Genomic DNA, 20,419 nt, shown 5'->3' with positions numbered 1-20,419 from the left:
GAATGCCACCAATGAAACCTTGAAAATTGATGGCCAAAAGCATTTACGAACTTTTTTTTTTAACTTGTATCATTGTATAGGGAAATAGTGATAAAAAATTGAAACCTGATGTAACTGGGATTTTTGGACTAAATTTAACCTTGAGTTTGTCTAGCATGGAATTAGGGTTACACTTGAATGAACCCAGGATAGCTGTTCTATGACATCTCCTTTAACCCCGACTCTATCTCTTTATTTTTTAGTACTTTTATGTACTTTCTATTCTGGGATGTCCAAGTAGAAAATGACCAATTTGTTTTTATATAGATACTAGAGAAAATACAGCTTGGTTCCTGAGAGACTTCCTTTTTAAATAATAATAAAATAATAATAATAAGGAGTCAGAAGAAGAGGAAGAAATTGTTTCTGTTTATTATAAATATGCTAATTTTAAGGGTAAGTTAAGTACTCATAACAATGTAATCTTGTAATATTTTGATCATTTAATTAACATTCCAAAAGCTTGGCGTCTGTATGTGCATTTGTGTACATATATATAGTACTTTTTTATTAAATATGCCTTAATTTTTATTATTGGGGTATGTATATATCTAATATATATAATCTAATATATATATATGTGGGTATGTATATATCTAATATATATAATCTAATACACATGATATATGTGTGTGTGTATATATATATATATATATATATATATATACCAAATACTAAAAAAATAAGGTATATTTAACAAGAAGTAACCTACAAACCTATCCGTGCTTCTTAAAGCCTTACTGAAAATAACAAGTTACAGAATTTAGAATGTGGTAATATAGTAATACCAGAAAGACTGTAAGAGAAAAAACAGAAAACACTTTCTACAATTGACCAAGCATATTCTAGAAACATTCTTATTGAGTAGGAGAATTGTGCAATGATACTGAATTTTAAACAATCATCCTGGAGTTAGGGTTATTCTCAAAATGGAGGGACTAAACTTGAAACACACAAAAAGATGAAAAATTGAGATAAATTATACTTAGAAACCTCATTATTCCAAAGTAATCTTAATAAAATGAATTAATACGAGAGATAAATTTGAAAGCCTTTAACATTGGATACCTCAGTCAATCTAAAATGCAATACCATTCTATATTTTGATGTGCTAACACTGACCCCTCAGTAGTCCTTTTGTAAGTCAGCAAGAAAACTTACATAGTAATCAGTTTATACATTAATTTGACAGTTTTGAAATGAAAATGCATTACTTTATCAAAGAGAAATACAAAGCAATGTAGTGAAACTTCCCAACCAAATATGTGTACCAACTGAAATACACATATACGTATTCTATATATAAACATATGTGTATGTGTACTTACAAATGTGTCTATACACACATGTATAAAATATATGTATATGTGTTTGTATATATATAAATATAAACACATACACTTGGACTTGTGAAAGAGACCAATTAAAGCAGATAATAATAATTTGAAATGGTGATTTTAATATGTATTAAATCATAAAAGTGGACCAACATCAATAGGACTGAAAGGACAGAACGCTGAGGGTGTGTAAACTGCTGTTCTCTTTTTGCTGTTGGGTCAGCATGTCAGCAATGCTTTCACATGGAGCATCTTGCAGACATGAAACGAAGTGGTTCCCCCTTGGCTTGCCTTTGGATTGTGCTGTTGTTGGTGTCCAGAGACCAGACTGTCTATATAGGGTTCTTTTTGTGATTCTTGATTATAATCCCCTGAGAAAGTCAGGCAAGCCTGGGGTTACTGGAGACTGTGTCTTGCTGGCATATTTATCATCCACAAATCATCTGCTATAAATATATCTCAGCAGGATCATCATCAGACCAGCTCAGTAGCCTGCAATTTATGAAGGTTATGAGAAACAGTGTGAAGGGTGAAGCGCTTTATTAAGGGTGGCTTTCTTTTTTGACCCTGCCCTGCATTCTACTTGAATATAAATGATCCTAGAAGTAAGTGATCCTTTCCATTTATCATTAAGGCTTTTAAATTGTCCCTTTCAAGAGTTATTCTTATGTCACTGTGCCATGACTAAGAATTTCTAAGAAATATCAAAATCGCGTTAAAATATGAGAAATCACTACATGAAAAATAGAACTATAACTGAATCTCACATTACATTATTTCCTTTTTTATGTATAAACCATCCAAAGAATTTTTTCTCTATTTTTATTCCACATCTATCATGATTTTTTTTTTTCATCTGGGTAAAGTAACAGAACTGACCAAATTGCCTTGCAAAAATCATGATTACAATCTCCAGGGAAGTTGAAATAAAGATGTTTTTCTCCTTTGTGTTGCTCAATGTTCTTTGTTTTTAAAAGAAAATATGTTTGCTTAAACGATGTTTCAAAATTTGTTCTTGATATAAACTCTATTTCCTTTTAACATTTCCTTAAATGAATAAAAAATACTGTAAGGAACGAAAATGCCACAAAACCAAAATGCCACCCAGGCTGCTCTCTTGCCGGTGATTTGTTACTGGGAAAATAGTTAAAGCCTGCTGGGGAATGATTAACTGTTTGCCTAACAGAGTGTTATTGCAGGCACTCCTTTAAAAAGGGAAAGCCTTGAAGAGGGTCACTCTATTAATATGTATTAAGTAAAGGACCAATTACAACATTTCAAACAACTCCAGTGGATAAAAGGCCATCAACATCTTCCTGTTTTCACTATCAGCCTCTTTTAAAATGGTGTTCTTGGCTATCCACAATCCCCCCGGGGGAGAGAAACAACAAGCGGAGGAAAAAAATGTAAAAGAGTGAGGAGAACAAATGATGGAAAATTGCTTTATTCAACTTCACCTGCCGCCGGAGAAAGTCACCCTTCAGAAGATTCCAGCACTTTATATCAATTGCCCATTATGGTTTCCTCCCACCACATCACGGCACTATTTTAGCACTTGTTTTGCAAACCACCAACTGCGTTTACAAGTAGCGACATAATCACGAGGAGAATGACCTTTTGCAGCATGTATCTGAGCTAGTTTATCAAACACTTCGTCAGCCAACTGTCCAGGAGGCAAAATGACTGATAGATAGATTACAGATAGACAGGCAGGCAGATAGATTAAAAGGTGGGGGAACTTATCTCTTTTCCCTTCTATATAGATAGTCTGGTTGTTTCTCTTCACCCCTTTTCTCTTTTCTTCCCATCCCGTCCCCAAATCTGTTACTAAGGAAACTTGAAAAAGAATCAGATACATTAAGACTACAAAACAAAAGTTTAGACCCCGAAACCATGATTCCATTGCCAAGCAGAAAGCAATGCAAGAGCCCAACCTCGGTCGCCGCACCGCGGTCCTGACAAAGCCTGTATGGAGCCAGAACAAATAAGATGTTAATTGCAGCCTCCCAGAGAAAAACTACTATAGCTCCAGCCAGAGACACGCAGCAGCTCGGGAGCTGGGATGCGCCCCCTCCGCTGCGAACTGGATCAATTCTGAATCCCGGTGCTGAAATGACAGCTCTCTGGCTGCGTCAGGTCCGCGCTGAAAGACAAAAAGAAAACGAGGATCAAGTCCTGCATTCACTTCCCACCCTTCAGAGTCGCCTTCCCATCCTGCGCACCCCCCTGCCTTACCTCCTAGTGCGTTTCTCTTACAGTCGGTCGCTGCCAGCCCCAGCGGTGGGAACTGAGGATGCAAAAACCTCCCAGACGCAAAAAATACCGCTTTCCGGACGTGCTTGGGTTTGAGCAGCCGTGACGTGCAGGCGCACCGCGGCCCTGGCTGGAGCTCCTTGGAGCCCCCTCCCCGCCGCCTCTCCCCCGCCCTCCCTGGAGCTCCTCGGAGCCCCCTCCCCGCCGCCTCTCCCCCGCTCCCCCGCCGGGACTCCCGCCCCCCCCCCCCCCCCGCCTTCTCTCTCACTCTCCCTTTCCCACCTCAAGGCTCCCCTCGCCTTCTCTCTCACTCTCCCGCGCCCCTGGGAGGCAGAACTCCAGGAAGTCGTGGCGGCCGTGCGGCGCGAGCCGAGCCTCTGGCGGGCGGCAGTGCGCACCGCAGCTGTGCGGGAGAGGGGCGCGCAGCACCCGGGACGCACGGACGCGCTCCTCGGGCACGCGCAACACCCCCCCCCCCTCCGCGCGAGCCCAAGGGGGAGCGAGCAGGCGCGCGCACCCCGAGACACAGCTTTACTATCTCGCTCCCTCTCGCGCCTCCCTCCTCGCTGGGCATTCAAACAGCTTTCCGACATCACCAGCCAAGGATTTTTCCCCCCTCTCCTTAGTCCGTCCATCAGTACCTGCGGGGGGGGGAGGAGGAGGAGGAGGAGGGAGGAAAGCAGAAAGAGGAAAAAGCATGAGCTTGAGCCTTCCGATCCGACCACGAATATTCCTGTCATAAACCCACCGCCCCAACACATCTGCCATAGCCGCCGCCGCCGCCGCCAGTCACTTCTCATCTCAGCGCTTTCTTTGCTTCTTGGCGAATCGGTTTGTTGGGGGTAGATTTTATGAAACAAATCTTCGCTCTTAAGCCACTTAACATTTTTGGGGGGGTTCCATAGAGTCTCCCTTAGGGGGGCTTCTCCCTCCCTTTAGCCCCCCTCGGCTTGGAGGTTGGATTCAGTTGGATACGGCGCCAGGCTCTGGGCTCCTGGTGGCTTTTTTTTCCTCACTGCCCATCCTTTGGTCTTTGCGCCCCCCCCCCCACCTTTTGCTTTTCGTATGTGTGCATTTTTAAAAATAAATCCTGATTTTGGAAGCTGAGCCGGGGAAAATGGGCAACGGTGATTGGGACCGAAGGGGAGTCTCTCCGTCACTGTTGCTGGGACGCGTGCCTGTGCTGGTGTCTTAGAGCAAGAGCCTCCCTGAGCTTTCGGAGTGGAAGGTAAGGAAGGGGGTCGCGGGTCACCTTCCCTCTGCCGGGGTTCGCCCCCCGGGAAGCTTTGGGCTTGGTGTTTGAGAAGGGAGGAAAAGGAAAGGAAAGGCTGTTGCTGGCGGATGGGGAGGCTGTGAGCAAATCCGACTGTCTAAACGCCGCAGTTGAAAAGTTACAGAAGTCTGGTTTTCAAGAGAGGTGCTGGGTCAGAAGGAATAAGTAGAGAGACCTAGAAAATCTGGCAGTTTTGCGTGATTGGGGTAATTTTATGGGGAGAAAAATTTTAGGTTAAAAGGAAGTTAAGAAAAGGCAGTGGGTCTTCTATTGGGGGGAAAAATCTGTGGAGTGATGGCGCCGTCTATGTTCGACTAAACTAAAGTGTCACCCAGAAAATCAGTTTTGAGAATAGCTAAACTCAATGCTGGTTTGCTTCTCAGCAAGAGGTAAATAAATAAATAAATAAATAAAAACATCCTTGACACCTCCGTGGCCAGTCTTTACCCCCGCCCCCACCCCTTCTTTAAGAGGGAAATACAGTTTTTTGAACGGGCCCTGCAGTCTAAAGGGGGGTGGGGGAATGATTTTTTTCTTATTATTTACAACAAAACAAGACTCTGTACTCCAGACCGATTAAAAATAGAGAGCATTATATTGAGGGCGCTCTCTTGAGCAGGCATTAAAGTGAATTCAGAGCTATTTCCTCGTTCTTTCTGATCATTGGTGAGCACGGCATTGCAGACATGCACTGTCAAATAAATGGAAGCAAAAGTACCAATTTCATTAAGAAAAGACATACGACCTCTTTTTGAGTTCCTGATTATAAAATGAAGCCCCCTTTCATGGATGGAATTCCTAATTTAGACTCTTATTGTCACATTGGCTCTCAACGCCTACACTCTATCCTGAAGAACACTGCGCAGACCTGCATTGCCTGCAAAGTGCTACAGCAAAAAAATAGGAAATTATTTCCAGAATTTCTTACAACTTTCTCTGTTTTTTTTTTTTTAACCTTTAAATGCTCATTGGCTTTATTTTTTCATGAAGAAAATGCATTATTCATTGAGCTATTTGCTTGAAACAGAGAACACTGTTTTGATGGTCCCAGCAGTTCTGATGCTATTTTAAACTACTGCTATATAGAGATTTAGAGTTGGGGCTGTGTTTGCCTATATCAAGACATAGAATTTGAATTATAATCTGGAAAATGCAGATCTATCTTCAGGGACTTCGGTCACTGGATTTGGTGTGCATGCGTTGGTGTGTGTTATGCAATGGGAAGGCAGAGGGTTTTATCCTTTGGTTTAGAGAAGACCCAGGCAAAGGCATGAAAACTCTTAACTATCTATATATCTGTATGTCTGTCTCTGTTTACAGAACAGTGGAAGAGACTGCAGCCTAAAGACTTGTAAAATTAACTTGGCATCACTTTTATCAGCTCAAAGGCTAAACAAACAAACAAACAAACAAACAAAAAGCAGTGTCATATATTCTAAGAAATAACTTCTTAAAAGTTAAAGCTGAAAAATATTCAAGTTATTTTTGGATAACAACTTACAGAGGTAAATATAACCAAGGACTACTTTATTATCCTAGGACAGGGTTGAGATTAAAAAATAAAGAAAAGAAAAAGAGAGAGAAAAAAAGAGGAGCTTTGAAGTTGTTGTTGGAAAGGGAGCAATTCAATAACTGAAATCTACTAGGGACAAAAATGCCAATGTATTTCATTACCATGTGTAAACCTTAAATTACAGTTGATAATTTTTTAAAAATTAAAAGACTGATGCCAGCTTAATTAGTATGGCTCTGGAATTTCTTTACTGACATCACCTTTGGATACAGATACAAATAGTGATCCACTTTATGTATCTCAAGAGGGCATGTCACATTGAAATGACTGCCTTAAATCCTGGGTCTCAATGGTGATGTTGAACAACAAGTTTCCCCACTGTATTTATCCACCTATGCCCTTTCTCAAATGATGCTTTTAAAATTAATTAATCCACATGAATGCCCATGTTTTTGCAAAGGAATTTCTGAGCAGTTTGCATGGTGGCCCCTGCAAAGGCAAGTGGGGCATTTGGGAGATGATGTTCCATCTGTAACAAATTATCATTTGTGCTTTTAAAATTGTGGCCATGATTTATCATAATTACTTTTCACATTTAAGATAAGAGAAATAATGTGATGACAGCTGTTCAAAGATTATCAGATTAGATTTTGTATGATGATGTTTACTGCAGGCAGAGGACAGAGAGAGAAAAGATTGTATAGACTGTAGACTGATTAATAATATTTTGACAATTAACATTTAGATTACGATGTTTTAAAACTCCATGTTTTCCCTTTCATTGTATAGGATGATAATGGGCATAGAGGAAATCCTGGTAGATAAGTTAGGGTTTTCCTATTAATAATCTATTAAATGTTATTTTTAAATTGAATGCTGCGAATTTGACCATTGTGAATGGCCACATGAGGGCGCTGTTCACACAGCAACAGATAATTTTTCCGTGTTATAAAATAAAAATTACCTGCCCTTCTTTTAAAAAGGGTTTTTTTTTTTTTTCTGAAATCTTGAAAACAGCTGGCTATAATATTGAAAGGAGTTTGTTTTCTTAATGCGTGTAGACTCCTACTTGCATTTTACTTTCATTGTCATTTTTACAGGCCAAATGACATAGGATGAAGGCTGTTCGTAACCTGCTGATTTATATATTTTCCACCTATCTCCTGGTTATGTTTGGATTTAATGCTGCCCAAGACTTCTGGTGTTCAACTTTGGTGAAGGGAGTCATTTATGGATCGTATTCTGTAAGTGAAATGTTTCCCAAAAACTTTACAAACTGCACTTGGACGCTGGAAAATCCAGATCCAACCAAATATAGCATTTACCTGAAATTTTCCAAAAAGGACCTTAGCTGCTCTAACTTTTCACTCCTGGCTTATCAGTTTGATCATTTTTCCCATGAAAAAATAAAGGATCTCTTAAGAAAGAATCATTCTATAATGCAACTCTGCAATTCCAAGAATGCTTTCGTTTTTCTACAGTATGATAAAAATTTTATTCAAATACGTCGAGTATTTCCAACTGATTTCCCAGGATTACAGAAAAAAGGGGAAGAAGATCAGAAATCATTTTTTGAGTTTTTGGTATTGAACAAGGTCAGCCCAAGCCAGTTTGGTTGCCATGTATTATGCACTTGGTTGGAGAGCTGCTTAAAATCAGAAAATGGGAGAACAGAATCATGTGGGATCATGTATACAAAATGCACCTGCCCTCAGCATTTGGGAGAGTGGGGGATCGACGACCAGTCGCTGGTTTTGTTAAATAACGTGGTATTACCCCTGAATGAGCAGACAGAGGGCTGCCTGACCCAGGAGCTGCAAACCACCCAAGTCTGCAATCTTACCAGGGAGGCCAAGCGACCACCCAAAGAAGGTAAGCTGCCAAAGGAGAGGGGAAGGTGGGGGGCGGGGAGCACTTTGGAGATGGAGTTAAAACGTGCTGTTTCAACACACAGGTCTAATTATTACTCCTTTGTTGTCACTTTTGGGCTCATTTGATTTGTGCTATTCACAGATAAAGGTCTCTTGAGCTGGTTTTAGATTTCAAGGTTTTAGAGATACGGCGGTGAGGACTGGATAGCTCAGCAGCATGTGCTAGAAGTGCAAGTGGAATAATCAGGAAAAGGATGTGGAAAGCTAGAGTTAGCTTGCACTAGGGGTTGGTGAGGAGGGAGAGGAGTGCCTTTATTCAGGCTGCAGCCCCTCGGGATGACACACACATGCTCCACCTGTGAAATGGATTTATAGACGTTTCCCTTCTGCTCCAGCCCAGCAAAAGGTCCACTTCACTTCCTTTCTCCTATTTCCACAGAGTCCTTCCCTCACATTCCTCACCCATTTCCAGGTTTGATCTTGGGACGTCTTGACTAAAAGGTGGTGTAAACTCAGTAGCTTGCCTGTTTGGACACGAAGGCAGGGGTACCTCCCCTTCTCTCCTGGTCTGGCATATTATTTGAGGTGCTTGTGCAAAAATCTCATGCGTTTGTGTTGCTCTTTCCTGGGTCAGGAGGAACTCACTAGAAGCACAAACTCTCCAGGTCTTCTGGCTCTGGAGTCTCCTGAGGACGGGGTACGGGGTGCAATGAAAACACACACTGATCCGTTAAGACCCCATCTGCCTCTTAAGAGTGAATTTTTGCCTTTATCTTCTTGGGCCCCGGTTGATATACATGAAGAGAGGGAACGTCTCAGAGCTAGATGAGGGGAGGGGAAGTGCAACGGAAATGCGGAAGAAAAGGAAAGTACAGGAATGATTTATAGCTTTCACCCAATCCCCAGTGGGGGAGCTGCCAGAGGATTTGAGGTTGTGGATTATGTTTAATAATGCAAGAAAGCGTGACACATTTTGAGAAAATGACTTTTCTTGTTTGGAAGGTTAATGGATGTGTTCCATTCCTTTGAGGACACTGCTGATACACATTAGTTCTTGCTCCCCAATCCTGCAACCAGAGAGTGTGTTGATTTCTTATGCAGGAAATGTTTTCTGATCGCCACAAAGATCCCAGTCTGTGGAAAGGGACAGCCAAGCTCCAGTCGCCAAGCTCCAGTCCCTCTTTCCTTTCCCTCAACCAACAGAAGTTGTCTTTGTGGCCAATATAAAATTGACACGTTGTTGGAGAATTTTCTTTAAGGGTAGCCAAGGCTTTGTAAGGGGGGCGGGGGGGGGGTGGAGAGATGGGAAACTTAAATAGCCTAATACCATTTCTCTGCTGGCTGCAATTTAAGGGATGGGAATTATGGAAGTGCAGTGGTACCAGAGGAAAAGACCCGTTAGAAAATGAATGCAGATTAATGGCAGTGAGAGAGGGGTGAAAACCTTAAAGATTTCATCTGCAGATCAGTGTTTCACTATCCGCTGTGACTGAGGAAAACAAAGTGGTTTTAAATTACAGGAGTTCTTTTCTCTAGTAAAAATCCCAGAGAAGCACTTGCAACTGCAGGGATGGTATTTAACACCATTTAAAACTAATTAGTGTCCCCTAGAATAAGAAGCTACAGTACACACGAAAAAGTGTGATGTTTCAACTTGGCTAATAATCAATTAACATAGGAATCTGGTTTTTGTTTGTTTTACTGTTGTTTTAATACAATTTAGAAAACCTGTTTCTTTAATGGTTAATTTTCTATTATAAAATTGAGTGCTGATGACAGTGGAGAGTGAATTCAGTGTCACAACTCTTTTATATGAAAGGCAGTAAGTGACAAAAACAAAGTTTTTGTGCATATTAATAATGATTTTCAAAGGTTTTGTTGATCATGATCCTGAGTTATGGGCTAAAACAATGACAGGATTTATAGAAGCTACACTAGATCGACATTTGTTTTGTAAGTGAATACAAGTAAGAGTGACTTTAGACAGAAGATGTGTAAATCGTGTGACACAAATTGTATATTATCATTAATCCACTGGCAAATGAAAAACAAACACCTTCACTGACAAATATACTTACATTTAAAGTGCAGTATGATGTTAATTGAGTTGAACTAGAAAAAGTTTATATTATAGGGGAGGAACACATGCTATGTCAGTGAAAGTGTGCAGCTTCTATTCTGTATATTCTGAATGTGTGTTCTTTGTTTAGATACTCTGAGTATAAGTAATTCCCGATGACATAATTGTAGCTGATGCATTTGTGAAGTAATTCTTACAAAATACATATAACACTCTTTATGCCAGTTAAATAATCTCTTTTTGGCTAGGTTGCATTGTGGGAAAGGGTTATGAAAATCTATTGACCTTTAATTTAATAAAACTTAAGCAAAATATATCTTCAATATTTCATATTAATGATATATAAAACACTGATAAATAATTATTTAATACCATCAAATAAACTACCATATAATGACGTAAAGCTTGAGGTTAATCATTACATCTAGTTGTTCTACTCATATCTCATTTTATTCCAGTGTCATTTTATATGATAACATGTAATTCCAGCTTTAAAATTGGGTTTTTAAAATTCCACTTATATTTTATATTACTTGGTGGTTTCCATTTTCTATTAAAAACAACTCATCCTTTAAGTCATCAGAGGAATAAATACAAGATTACTCTCCTTTGACTCACATTTTATTTACTAATAAATCCTGACTCAAAAGTCCTGCCTCGAGTAAAAGCATCTTCCACATGTATTACATCATAGAAGTGGCACACATTCGAAGAGTCTTCACACTTAGTAGATGTGATTCCAGATTGTTTTGTGTAACACTGATGGTGATGGCAAAGATATATCAAATGTTGAATATTGTGAGTGTGTCCAATGGTATTATGAAATAATATTAGGTATTTAGTTTTGAACAAACAATAGACTCTCAGGAGTGGGGTGCCTACTTTGAGATAAGCTATATACTAGAACCTTCTTTAATAATATATTTGTGTACTGGAAATTTTCAGAGCCAGAAAACAACAATGGGAAAACTATTGCTGTTTTCAGTGACACCAACAATTACAAATGTTATCTTGACTATAAAAAATTATTTGACTAATGCTTCATTAAAGTATTACATTTGAGTATATTTTTAAAATTTCTTATTTAAGATCATATTTGACATACTTGGGGGTATCATGCGATTATAGAACTTAGTTATCATTTCCCTAATTTTTATATGAAATTATGAAAGCCAATTAACAAAATGAAGTCTTTTTAAAATAAAAATGTCTTATTTCAGGCAGCTTTTTAAAAACCTGTTAACATGTAATGGTTATAATTCTTTTAAGAAAGAGACCTCAAATAACATTGTGGATTACCAGATTTTACATATAAGTCTGCAGAATGGCATTTTTATTAACAAAGTGATCTTTAATTATCCTGAGGTCTTTACTATGGTTTATGAGACTCTTTTGCTGAAGATACTTTTGGACTGTATAGCTCAGATATAAAATGTGGAATTAAAGTATTTTTTACCACTTCATTTACAATAAATGATTAAAACAATTTTGGCAGAAAAATTCTACACCAGGATATCTAAATCACGTAATAGGCCTTAATGGAATCTTTGTTTCTTGCTGACATCAATGGCTCTACTTATGTGAAAGGAAATTGGGATCTCTGTATAGATTCCAGGAAATCTGAACACACACACTCATTTGTCTTTCTACTCTGCCTTTGCTAATTCTTGATATTCTACTCCCCAAGGGAAGCCTCACCACAGGCCTGCATAGACTTTAGCTCATGCCTTTGTGTGTATGTGTTGGCATTTTTAGGCACATATTTGCAATCTAGAGTCAGTTTAGTTGTCCCCATTTCTTTTTACCTTTTTCCTATTTGCCCTAAGATTACTTTAGGAGTCATCATTCACCTTCCTCTTTACACTGCTTTGATCTTACTTGTTTTATTATTTATTTATTTGAAATCACTATCAGGATGCCATACTCTTTATCAGAATGCAGACCAATTTACTGAATCTGTTGTTCCTTGAAGAAGCACCCTGACAGTTTGCTCTGTCCCTTTGCTAGATCCCACAGATCTTTGCACATACTATATTTCTGTTCTTGCATTTGTCATATTGCAGTGTGATTTTCCACTAATATTTTCATCTTGGCCAGGCACAGTGGCTCATGCCTGTAATCCCAGCACCTTGGGAGACCTAGACAGGTGGATCACGAGGTCAAGAGTTAAAGACAAGCCTGGCCAAGACGGTGAAACCCCATCTCTACTAGAAATACAAAAATTAACCAGGCGTAGTGGTGGGTGCTTGTAATTGCCCCTACGCGGGAGGCTGAGGCAGAGAATTGCTCGAACCCAGGAGATTGCAGGGAAGCAGAGATTGCAGTGAGCTGCGATCCCACCACTGCACTCCAGCCTAGGCAACAGAGCGAGACTGTCCCAAAAACAAACAAACAAAAATTTCCATCTCACCCTACCAAAATGAGTTCTTCAAGAAAAACAAAAACAAAAACAAAACCAAAAAAACTGAGGCTTTTAATTATCCAGCATGGTCTGAACAGGGTTTTAGTAAATATTGGTTGAAATGAATGTTAAATAAATGAAACAAAAATTTCAATAGGAAAGATAGCAATAATTAGGTTACAATAGAAACAATAGAAATATATGACTTTGAGAAAACATCCACCTTTTACTTACACCTCTATTAGGAGAAGATTGCTTTTTTTTATAATTTCCAATTTTATTAATGCATTATTGATGTCATTTCCTTATCTCCAAGGTGTTATTTAAAAAGAGTTTTAAAAGAACAAGAAGAAAGGAGTCATTAACAAATATTCTTAATTTTATATATGTTTATTTTAAAATGTCAATGATAAATAGAAATTGCTATGTATGCCCTTCTAGAAAAATGTGGTAAGAAAATTTGCCAATTTCTATGTCTTTGTTTTTGTTTCTCTCTCTGTTTTTATTTTCTGGCCCTAGCACTACCTGTACAGTAATGACATTTTCTAAATCCTCTCCTCCACGCTTTGAAGAAAAATATAAGCTGTCTTTCCAAGAAATAGGAAAAGACTATTTAAACATCAGTTTCAGTGTTTCTGTTACTCACTTTTGATTGTGATCTATGTTAATGATGGAATATTACTGAAAATTGTAGGCTTGGTCAAGTATAACAAAATGCCACAATTACTCTGTTTGCCATCTGAGAATTTCACCAACCAAGGAGTAGCTCATATATGTAGTATTTAATGAAAGAAAACTATTACAGGGTAACATATTTTTTGTAGACAATAGATTTGAAATATTAGGAGGGGTGTGAACACTTAAGTGCATTTGTTTGCATGTATACTATCCATGCACACATGTACCAGCGTGTGTGTTTCAGGAGATTTTTACAACAGCTGTAGATAAATGTACTTCGAGTTCATTTTCTATTAAAAGTGAGATAGGAATTTTACTTCCCTTAAAATCCAACTTTTTGCATACTTTCTTTTACTTCATTTCTTAATGGAAGCAATTTGATTGTTAAGCTGATTCATTTTTCCATATAGCTACTGTTGTAAAACATAGTTTTTATTTAGACTCAGTCTGGTATGTATTACCTATAAAGGTCATCTGGCCCTTGGAACAGAAATAAGTGTTCATTTAAAAATAAGCTTTAAAAAATTTCTTTCTAATTAATATGTAATGGGTTTTAAGATCATGAATCAAAGAGAGCTGAGTTTTGATTTGCTGTTTCTCATCATGACTACTACTCTATATTATCACTTTCTTTTTTTAAGAGTAGCCTAGTAATGCTTATTTATCAGGGTATGGGAGGATAGGAAATGACATCATGTAGGAAAAAAAAATTAATAAAATTAATGGCTTAGAATATTTCAGTTCCTGTCAGTGCCTGTGGAAATTTCTTCCAAATTCAATTAACTAATAAGAAATCAGAGCGATATTATGTTTGTCTAGGTGTGTGACTTCCTTGAAATGAAAAGCATGATTTGGTATAAGAAAAGCTTTTGTCGCTAAAATGACTCAGCCACTTAGTAGCATCTTTGACAAGTGACTGAGCTTGACTCATTAATAATATGAGAATAACACCTACTGTAATACAGTGTCATATTAAATGAGATTGCATGTATAAAACAGCACATTGCTCAAGTTATGTTAGGCCCTCAATAAATGTCAGTGCCCTTTTCTTTTCCCTCAATCTCCTTCCTTCAGCTTTTGGTGGATCAAAACAATTCCTGATTAAAACTCACATTTTATTTCAGACATATCTATATTCTTTTAAAATTTTATCATAAAATATTAAAAATTGTTTATAATTTGTATAACATAAAATTACCCAGACATGACTTATGTCCAGGATGGAAAAAGTCAACATTAAAAATGATAGATTTTTGGCTGGGCATGGTGGCTCATGCCTGTAATCCCAGCACTTTGGTAGGCTGAGGCTAGTGGATCACCTGAGGTCAGGAGTTTGAGACCAGCCCGGCCAACATGATGAAACTCCATCTCTATTAAAAATACGAAAACTAGCAGGGTGTGGTGGCACATGCCTATAATTCCTGCAACTCCAGAGGCCAAGGCAGGAGAATTGCTTGAACTCAGGAGGCAAAGGTTTCAGTGAGCCAAGATCGTGCTGCTGAACTCCAACTTGGGTAACAAGAGTCAAACTTTGTCAAAAAAAAAAAAAAAAAAACAGAGAGAGAAAGATAGACTTCCAAGTGCTGTGGAGTTGATAAAAAATAAATAAATAAAAATGATAACACTAAATATTCATACTACTTCGTGTGTTTTTCTTTATTGTTGGTTTTTTACCTTTAATACAACTTGCATATACAGGACTGGAGTACGTTTTATTTTATTTTTTTCGTTTCATTTTGTGTTTGTCTAGGGAGAATGGCGAGGAAGAGAAGAAGTGACTGAGTAACTATGTGATGCTACATAGCAGTGATATGGGTGTGCAATGTGTTGAAAACCATTTGAAACTTTTATTTGTGTAAGAGTGTGTGTGTGTGTGTGTGTGTGTGTTGTGGAGAGGAAGAGGTAGTGACACTGGTTTAAACACATCCTTTCTCTGGTGATTTTATTAATAGGCAAACATTTATTTACTGATTAGGAATCTACTGAATATTTGATGTTTTGTGCATGGAATTCTTAATGAGTATAATCCTGGGGACCAGAAAAGGGAATTTGGGTTGGAACCTTTAAGAAGGATTTCTATATTTCATGTGTGTATGGTTGAAAATATGAATGAGCAAAGCAAATTTGAAACAAAAGAATGCCGTTAATAATGAAGTTGCCAAGTGTAGAGGGTGTAGTAGCTCTCTGGAACAAGACTTACATACATTAAGCATGGATTCTTATAACCTATTATCATAATTGAAATAAATTTTCATTGAGACATTTTTCATTATGTTTGAAACTGCTGATAATGATTCTTTGTGAAGAATTTTATTTAAATATTGTATTTATACTTGAAACAGTTACAATTTTTCTACGTATTTCTCATTATATGATATCATTATATGGTATTTAGTGTATCTAGTACCCAACCCTTTAAATTTTATTTTTGTACATTAATGTATATTTATATAAAATATTCTCTTCAAATCAGTGCAGTTTTTGAAACTTTGATTGTATTCTTATCTTTTGGATATAAACCATAGAGAATTGATGATCAATAATGATTTAGAGTGCATATTTAGAGTGCAAATCAATCAATAATGATTTCAAGTGCATTTAATCATTTGAACTTGACTATGAATTTAGAGCATTTAACAAAGGATCATAAAGCCATCTAGATATGTGTCTATTTTGTATTAGACAAAGAAAAGGCAACATCTCAATACCTTTGGGTTGATGAAGGCATGACTAGTAATGCATCAGTTAGATCACGATAGTGGTATGTGCATCATTCTGGGCCTGGAAAGTTGTCCTTTGAATATCGTTGCTGATAGGCAGCAAAGCTATTTAAGTTAAATGATTTTTGGTTATTTTAATCTTTGCTGGATTCTGCATAATGAAGTTTATGTTTTGAGATATATTTTAAAAAGAAATTATCCTGAAATGGTAGGCCATATTCAACCACTTGGAAAAAAAGGATAACTTTGCTGGAATTTCATCCAGTGAATTGTGATCAGTTATTAGGGACCAATGATCCCAAATAGCCCCCAACAAAGCTTACATAATTAGATATTGAAAAGAAAATCCAAAAAGCTTGGCATTAATTTGAGAATTCTTATATTTTCTTAAGGTAAAATTTCAAAATGTCATCTATGAGACTCTATGAAATGCCACAGGCTCTACATTCAGTTATCTTTCAGTTATCCTCCAGGAATTTTGTGCATTTGCTGAGAATGACCTAGCTACATGACTATAAATGTTTAATAATGTATTTCTAGTTTGCATTGAGAGTTAAATAAGTAACAAATGTACTAAATACATGAGCATGTAGCTGATTAACTCAAAATTAACTGAGTGAATAGGAGTCTTTTCTGAAATCTAAAATATTTACTGATGTGCATTTTTCCCACAACCAATCTGTATCACCCACTGATGATCCTTGGGGCATGTTATAAAATATGAGGGTAAAATGGTTACTATTTGGTTTCCATCATGTAAAATGAAACAATTTACCGACTACCTTAATCCTGGATAGTTTCTCAAATTATTTCTACTAAAAAAGAAGTTTATTTGGGGAGTGAGAATTTTCTTTTTTCCAAAAGAGAACAAACATGGGCGTGAGAAAGACGTTAGAATACTGATGGATCCAGATTGCAATATTTAGGATGTAGCAAATGTACTCAGACATTAATGCATAAAAAGCATTAAGAAAATTGTGGAGTCAACCATGGAAGTTTATCTAGGTAGAATTACTTTTTAACAACAGATATGTTAAGGTAATTTAGAAATGTCACAGAAAAATTTTCTTTCATGGGTAGTTCATCCTAGATTAGTAGTACACAACATTCATTACATGACATTTCTACTGGTGGTCCTCCTTTTTAAGTTTATTTTTAAACTTTTGATAATTTTTTTAATTTCTATATTAATATACCTAAACAGTAATAATTTGTTCTGCAATAAGATGCATTTTTAAGGAGAATATTTACATATCATTCATAGGAAAATAAAGACTTTATAAATAAAGAGAATATAATAACACCTGTGATTCAGGAAATAATTTCTAGTTTGCAAAGCTCTATAGCACATACTGTTTTTTATGAGCAATAAGTGTGTCAGGCACATATTATTTGCCCCGTTGATGTGTCAATTATGCAGAATACTCTAAAGATTATTGTCTTTCTTTTTAAATAATTTTGCTACAAATCAGATCAAATGAAAAGCTAAAGAATTTCAGAGCTATCGATGTTCTCAATCCTCTGTGTTGAAGTACTTTTGAAACTGAATCACAAATATTCAGACTTATAAAGATCTTTCAACACTGTCTAGTCCAAATCTTACTTGATTAATGGAACCCTAATCTACAAATATATAGTGGGATCATTATTTCAGCTGAGCACAACTCTTTTTGGAATTTACATTCAAAAGCATCTCTGTGAGATAAAAGATGAACAGTCATTTATGGCTATTCGATAAATCTAATCATTAAAATTACCTGGTATTTGTTCAGGACAATTATCAGAGTATAGTTTGACATACTACTTAATGTAGACTAGTGTCTACAAATTAAAGCTTTTATTCATTAGATTTTTTTGTTCTATTTTGTATATATAATTTAAACAAATGTGAGGTAGGTCTCATAAAACAGTTGATTTCAGTCTAAAATTATTAAATTTAAAGAGCATGTATTTCAAGTTCAGAGTCTGTATAGATTTATTAAGATGATCTGTCTTGGATTTTCACTTTATTATCATTTTCTGGGAAAACTATGGTTTGGAGAAATAATGCCCTACATTCTTGGTTACCTTGTGGTACATTGAGAAATAGCATTGAAAGTGAGAAATGAGCAAAGTCAGGGAGAGTCTTCCTCTGGTCCTCTCCCCTTGCATTGTTGTGGGTTGGCTGCATAGGTCCTCTGTTGAAGGTTACAACTTCTATCAGGTGAGCTCCCTCTTTGAGGCTCTGGTGATCATGCCCCTTACTCCTTTAGGCCTATGGGCAGTCATGGCTCCTCACTCGTTGTAGCCCTGGGCACTGAACTATCTCTCCTTGCTTACTCTCTAAGCACTATTAATGCTGTTTGTACTTGCTTCTCAGAATACTTTGAGAACCATGGGTTTCTTACTGGGATCCTGATTAACACAGGGGTGTATAGGTGAGTTAGTGAGTGGGTGAGTTAGTGAGGTGATTTTGGAATATATATAAAATAGATCAGAAATCAGCATTTTATATTGTGATCCTTCAATGTAATGTGCTAAAGGCCTTATATAATAATTATCCCTTTTACAGATGGGTACACAGAGCAGCCCAAGTGAACAGAGAAATAAATAACAAAGAAGTAATAAAAATTAAAATATTAATGCGTGTTTGTCTTAATAACTCTTCTTTGAGTTTAGGCCCTCTAGGTTTTTTTCTGTATTTATCTGTTGGTTTTTTAATTGCATCACCATTTTAAAAATTACATAATACATATATATTCATATACATCATACATAATTTTTTTCAGTGTTGATTTGACAGTGGAACGTTTGCACTGCTCTAGATGTTCAAAGAAATTTGTGTGAGCTGAGCCAAACAAATTGCTTCAAGGCTCCCATATAAAACATAAAAATTCCTGACAGATTAAGAATTTAGTTCTAATTTTATATCATTTTAAAAATAGAAAGATAAAAATAAAAATAAAATTTTGCTATTCAAGTTTCATTTTGCCTGATGATCTTGCTGTGTCAACACAAAACAGAACCAAAACATGCACACACAAAATGTATTTTTGTAGATCTTCTTTGTTTTATTCCAAAAAAGAACCAAGGCATCTAAGTTTTCCTTTATAGTTTCATAAGGAGAATTACAGCTTTTTACTTTTCCTTTTTGTTTGTCAGTTTGTTGCTTTTCACATCAAGAAGGGAGCCTGAGAGAAAAAGAAGTAACTGTAGAAAAAAAAAAAATAAAAGGCTGACTTTTTTTCCAGACTTCTATTGAAACAGCTTTATGAATTTTTTAAATAGGCAATGCAGATCAAATATTTTATGTATGATGGATGTTTTTGGAAATACATCTTCTTATGTTTACTACTTATGATAATTGTAATGTAAAAAAGAGGGCAACTTGGGAAGATAAAAATCTGTTAATATAATCTTCCACGTAAATTTGGCAAACTTTCAAAGATCTGTCTCTGCACTGTAGAGTAAGAAATTTCAGTTTATTTTGGCTTCCAAGAGAGGTCAGCTTCCTTTACAGATATGTCAGCCTGTGGTCAGTTCCCTTTGGCTGACCTTGGTTTTTATAACTTAAAGGACAAACTGTATATTTTTAAAGTGAGAAATTAGTCAATTGCAATGGCCTTTTTTAAATAGGTTTTGCTTCCAAATATGAAGTAAATAGCCATAGAGCAACATTGTTTCACTTCCAAGAAAGATAACATTTTAATACTTAGCTTGTAGTGTATTAAAAATCTACTCTTTTAAAAACATATGACTTCTTTCTGTTTAGCGGTTTCCCCGGAATTTTCTGATGATGATACTTTGGCGTTCAGTTGGTAATAAAGGGTCACAAATGAATTCTAGGTATAATAAATATTACATGTGCTTGCTTCTGGCCTCTGGATTCTGAGACCACAGAAACCACAAATACGGAGCAGTGGAAGTTTAGGAGAACAGAAGTTGATCCACTAAATAAAGAACTAAGTTAGGCAAAAGAAATGAGTAAATGGTAGGATGTGAATTAATACAACATTTTCTCCCCTTAGCAGTGGAACATTTTCTTCTAAATAGAAACCAATATGTAAGAGCCTATTAAAAACAGAGCTGCTTTGGATGAAGTGGGCAGAAAGCCTACAGCCGTGCCTAATCAGTCTTTCTTTTCTTCCTGTGTTGATATGAGTGGCAATTCTGCTTGAAAAATCACTGCAGAACTGTAAATCAGTGTCTCCATATGAAGCCACGTATGAGAAATTAATGTTACAAACTTCCTTCCATTTAAAACTAGTATTTTCA

The 20,419-nt window shown here is 36.8% G+C and overlaps 3 protein-coding genes across 6 annotated transcripts in view; 2 read left to right on the top strand and 1 right to left on the bottom strand.

The window, feature by feature from the left end:
* Window positions 1–1,477: 1,477 nt before the first annotated feature.
* LOC104651107 (uncharacterized) lies at window positions 1,478–4,429 on the bottom strand. Of its 3 annotated transcripts, XR_012517323.1 has the most exons (3): window positions 3,912–4,429; window positions 3,311–3,519; window positions 1,478–1,868 (listed from the first exon to the last, which is right to left on the bottom strand). XR_012517323.1 is itself a non-coding variant. In XM_074398122.1 (2 exons), exons 1-2 carry the CDS (start codon window positions 4,427–4,429, stop codon window positions 3,465–3,467), a joined length of 573 nt encoding a protein of 190 aa, XP_074254223.1. In that variant the 3' UTR covers window positions 1,478–3,464. The 3 variants fall into 3 exon arrangements, 1 of the variants encoding a protein (XP_074254223.1); XR_744649.3 differs by lacking the exon at window positions 3,912–4,429 and adding an exon at window positions 3,612–3,823 and having other exon boundaries at window positions 1,478–3,519; XM_074398122.1 differs by having other exon boundaries at window positions 1,478–3,519.
* A 317-nt stretch (window positions 4,430–4,746) lies between these two features.
* LOC141584327 (uncharacterized) lies at window positions 4,747–4,824 on the top strand. Its single transcript, XM_074398123.1, has one exon. It carries the CDS (start codon window positions 4,747–4,749, stop codon window positions 4,822–4,824), a length of 78 nt encoding a protein of 25 aa, XP_074254224.1.
* A 2,706-nt stretch (window positions 4,825–7,530) lies between these two features.
* ADGRB3 (adhesion G protein-coupled receptor B3) overlaps window positions 7,531–20,419 on the top strand; it is a 740,902-nt gene continuing 728,013 nt past the window's right edge. For both annotated transcript variants that reach the window (XM_074398120.1, XM_074398119.1), the window contains exon 1: window positions 7,531–8,287. In XM_074398120.1, the coding sequence (XP_074254221.1) occupies window positions 7,531–8,287 (757 nt within the window). The remainder of the gene's footprint in view (window positions 8,288–20,419) is intronic.

This window comes from Saimiri boliviensis, chromosome 4 (assembly GCF_048565385.1).
Source record: "Saimiri boliviensis isolate mSaiBol1 chromosome 4, mSaiBol1.pri, whole genome shotgun sequence".
NCBI lineage: Eukaryota > Metazoa > Chordata > Mammalia > Primates > Cebidae > Saimiri > Saimiri boliviensis.
The sequence above is the reverse complement of the archived record's forward strand: the minus strand, read 5'-3'. Positions and strand labels throughout refer to the sequence as shown.